Source organism: Cryptotermes secundus, unplaced genomic scaffold, assembly GCF_002891405.2.
Source record: "Cryptotermes secundus unplaced genomic scaffold, Csec_1.0 scaffold3136, whole genome shotgun sequence".
Taxonomy (NCBI): Eukaryota; Metazoa; Arthropoda; class Insecta; order Blattodea; family Kalotermitidae; genus Cryptotermes; species Cryptotermes secundus.
Genome location: NW_019721072.1, coordinates 24,235 through 27,266, shown reverse-complemented (window position 1 = coordinate 27,266; position 3,032 = coordinate 24,235). Strand labels below are relative to the sequence as shown.

General features: G+C 43.7%; 1 protein-coding gene across 1 annotated transcript; it reads right to left on the bottom strand.

Annotated features, from left to right (window-relative positions):
- Positions 1–1,370: 1,370 nt before the first annotated feature.
- Positions 1,371–2,124, bottom strand: LOC111875377 (histone-lysine N-methyltransferase SETMAR-like). The gene has a single exon (XM_023871593.2). The coding sequence runs from the start codon at positions 2,112–2,114 to the stop codon at positions 1,371–1,373; it is 744 nt and encodes a 247-aa protein (XP_023727361.1). The 5' UTR covers positions 2,115–2,124.
- Between the last annotated feature and the right edge of the window lie 908 nt (positions 2,125–3,032).

The following is a 3,032-nucleotide window of genomic DNA, read 5'->3' as shown; positions in this document are numbered from 1 at the left end:
AGACTGACTGACAAATGACAGACCCGACCTCTCGTCAGAGAGAGCTCCCCACACCGACAAGACAGTAACTTTCATCTGGGGCTCGACACCAAGACAGACAGAGTGTCCTTCCGTCAGTTTTAACATGACTTTGACTATGATTTGACTTTGCATTCCTTCTGGTTGTGGATTAATTTTCTTCAGAATTTGACTGTTTTTATGGTTTCTTTGACAGTTTTTCGGTTGTTGTTCTGGTATGATACTGTTCATCTGCTATGATTTGTGAGATAGTTTCAATCATGCCTTTGAAGTCCGTAACTCCATATATGTATGTTGGAGGGAGACCTTTTTCTTTTATTTGTTGTTTACTTCCTGTATTTACTTCATACTTTTTCTTCGTTTTTATCTTTGAGTTTTTGAAGCAGTTGGTATCCATTGAATGTACTAGGTTCTTCAATATTAACATAATTTGGATTGTATCCCTTGCGTTTTTTTATTTTATTTTCGACTTTTTGCCAGGGATGTTTACCTGTTGTCTCGTCATTATCCAACATCTCTTCTTCCCCACTGGTCATTTAATAATCGGACAAGTCGTGGTTATTTTTATCCGCTTGTAATGGTGGTATCGGAGGCTGCTCTGCTGGGGCTATCTGATATGATGACAATTGCTGATCCTGAAGGTCAATACTTGGGTACATATTAGCATAGCTCGGTATAGGGTTATTCATTGTCATGTTTGGTTGGACTTGCCTGATGGAAGAATACTGCATATTTGGTTGGCCAAGTATAATTGGGAAGTAGTGGATGTTTGGTTGACCCTGTACGTTGGGAGGAGACTGACTGTTTGGTAAATATTGCATGTTTATGGGTGTATTTTTTTGTCCTTGTATATTGGCGTGTTAGTAATACATACTGTTATCGAGTTAGCTCCGCTTTGAAGCATTTAGTCGGTCATTTCCTATAAGTATTTTCGCGATAGTTTTTATCACTGGCTGCTTATATTGTATAGACGTTCCCGACACCTACGAGGGTCTATCAATAAGTACCTGTGTTAGGAATAAAGACACAAGTTTTTCACATTTTTTTTTATTTTTCAACGTAATCTCCTTTGAGGTCGATACACTTTTCCCAACGTTTCTGCCATTTATTTAACCCATCCAAAAAATAAGATTTGTCAAACTCTTCAAAATACGCTTCTGTCTCGGCGATAACCTCCTCGTTTGAGCTGAATTTTTTCCCCCCGAGCCATGCTTTCATGTTGGGGAACAGAAAAAAGTCACAGGGAGCCAGGTCAGGCAAGTACGGTGGGTGCTTCAGCAATTTGTAGTGCAGTTCATGCAATTTGGCTACGACAATTCCGGATGAATGTGCTGGTGCGTTATCGTGGTGAATCAGCACTTTTCCTTAGCAAAATGGGGCCGTGTCTCCTTCACATTCTTGTCGAATCGGTCCAATAATTCACTGTAGTACTGCCCCGTGATCGTTCTTCCTTTCTGCAAAAAGTCCATGAGGATTAATCCCTTCGAATCCCAAAAAATCGTGGCCATGACCTTTCCGGCCGATGGGACCGTCTTTGCCTTCTTCGGAGCAGATTCACCCAGAAAAATCAACTGTTTTGACTGTCGCTTGGTCTCTGGCGTATAATGATGTATCCCGGTTTCATCAGTGGTGACGACTCGACGCAAAAACTCCTGCGAATTTCGCTTAAAGAGGTCCAAACACTGCTTCGACATTGACAGCCGTATCCGCTTGTTGTCCACCGTGAGCAACCGCGGCACCCATCGGGCTGACACCTTTCTCATACTTAAGTTATCATGTAAAATATTGAGTGCCGTTCCGTACGACACACCTATGGCCTCTGCTACTTCGCGCACTTTAGTTCGGCGATCAGCGAGAATCATGTCATGGACCTTTTCAACGATTTCCTCGGTAACGACGTCTGCCGGGCGGCCTGGCCGCTCCTCGTCAAAAACAGATGTACGACCACGTTTAAATTCGTTGAACCAATATCTCATGGTTGTCATAGATGGTGAAGGGTCCCCATAGATGGCATCCAATTTCGCTTTTATTTCTTCGCATGTTTTTCCATCCAAAAATAAAAAGCGAATTACGGATAGATATTGCACTTTTTCCATTGTATCGAGAAAGACGAAACACGTCTGATGCAATTGGCTGCCAAATAAAAACTAACCTACGAATCAGTCTAAAATTTAGTATGGGGTCGTTTGACAGATGGCAGTACACGACGGTAATGCCAACTTCCCTCAGCAACGCCACCTGTCTTCAAACCTGTCTTCTTCACTGCGAACTGTTGCAGCAACGAAGCTCAAGACGTACTCATTAGAAAAATGCGGTTGCAGCAACCGTTGCGTTGCACGTTGCAGCCTTATAGTGAGTACCCGCCCTTACGTGTGCCCACCATATATATGTATATTTGTGTGTGTGTGTGTGTGTGTGTGTCAGAGCAGAGCAGAAGCTTGCTGCCGACAATCAGTCGGCACGCTCATTCCTGGCATCGGGCCCCGCTGGGACCCGTGGCCATACTTTTGTGTGTATATATATTGTGAATTATCTAACCGTTGCTGGGCAACGGGAGGTGGAAGGAGTTACCACGAAGACAGACCCTTGATAAACGGTCGGTTGCCAAGTTACGCAACAGTAAGGAAAGCGGTGTTTCTCTATGCCGTGCCGAGTAGAGCCGAAGTGAGCCGAGCCGAGCCGAAGCACGCAGGTTGCTACGGACCAATAAACAAATCTCGGCAGCGTTGCCCAGCAACGCCTGTATACACGGCGATTACGCAACACGGAAGCGAGGCGCGTCTTCCTTTGTCTGGCTGAGGGTTTATAAGATAACTGCACTACCTGACAGAGGCCTAGTGTATATTGTATATAGAAATAGGAATTAAGATTAAATTTGTAAATATATGTAAATATTGACAATGGACTTACTAACACAGACTATGACTGACAAATGACAGATCCGACCTCTCGACAGAGAAGGCGCCCCAAATGAACAGGACAGTAACTTTCATATAAAGAAGAAAAAAAGTCTG

Bases quoted from the DNA above. Each gene is read 5' to 3' on its own strand.
- LOC111875377 (XM_023871593.2), bottom strand. From the start codon at position 2,114: ATGGAAAAAGTGCAATATCTATCCGTAATTCGCTTTTTATTTTTGGAT.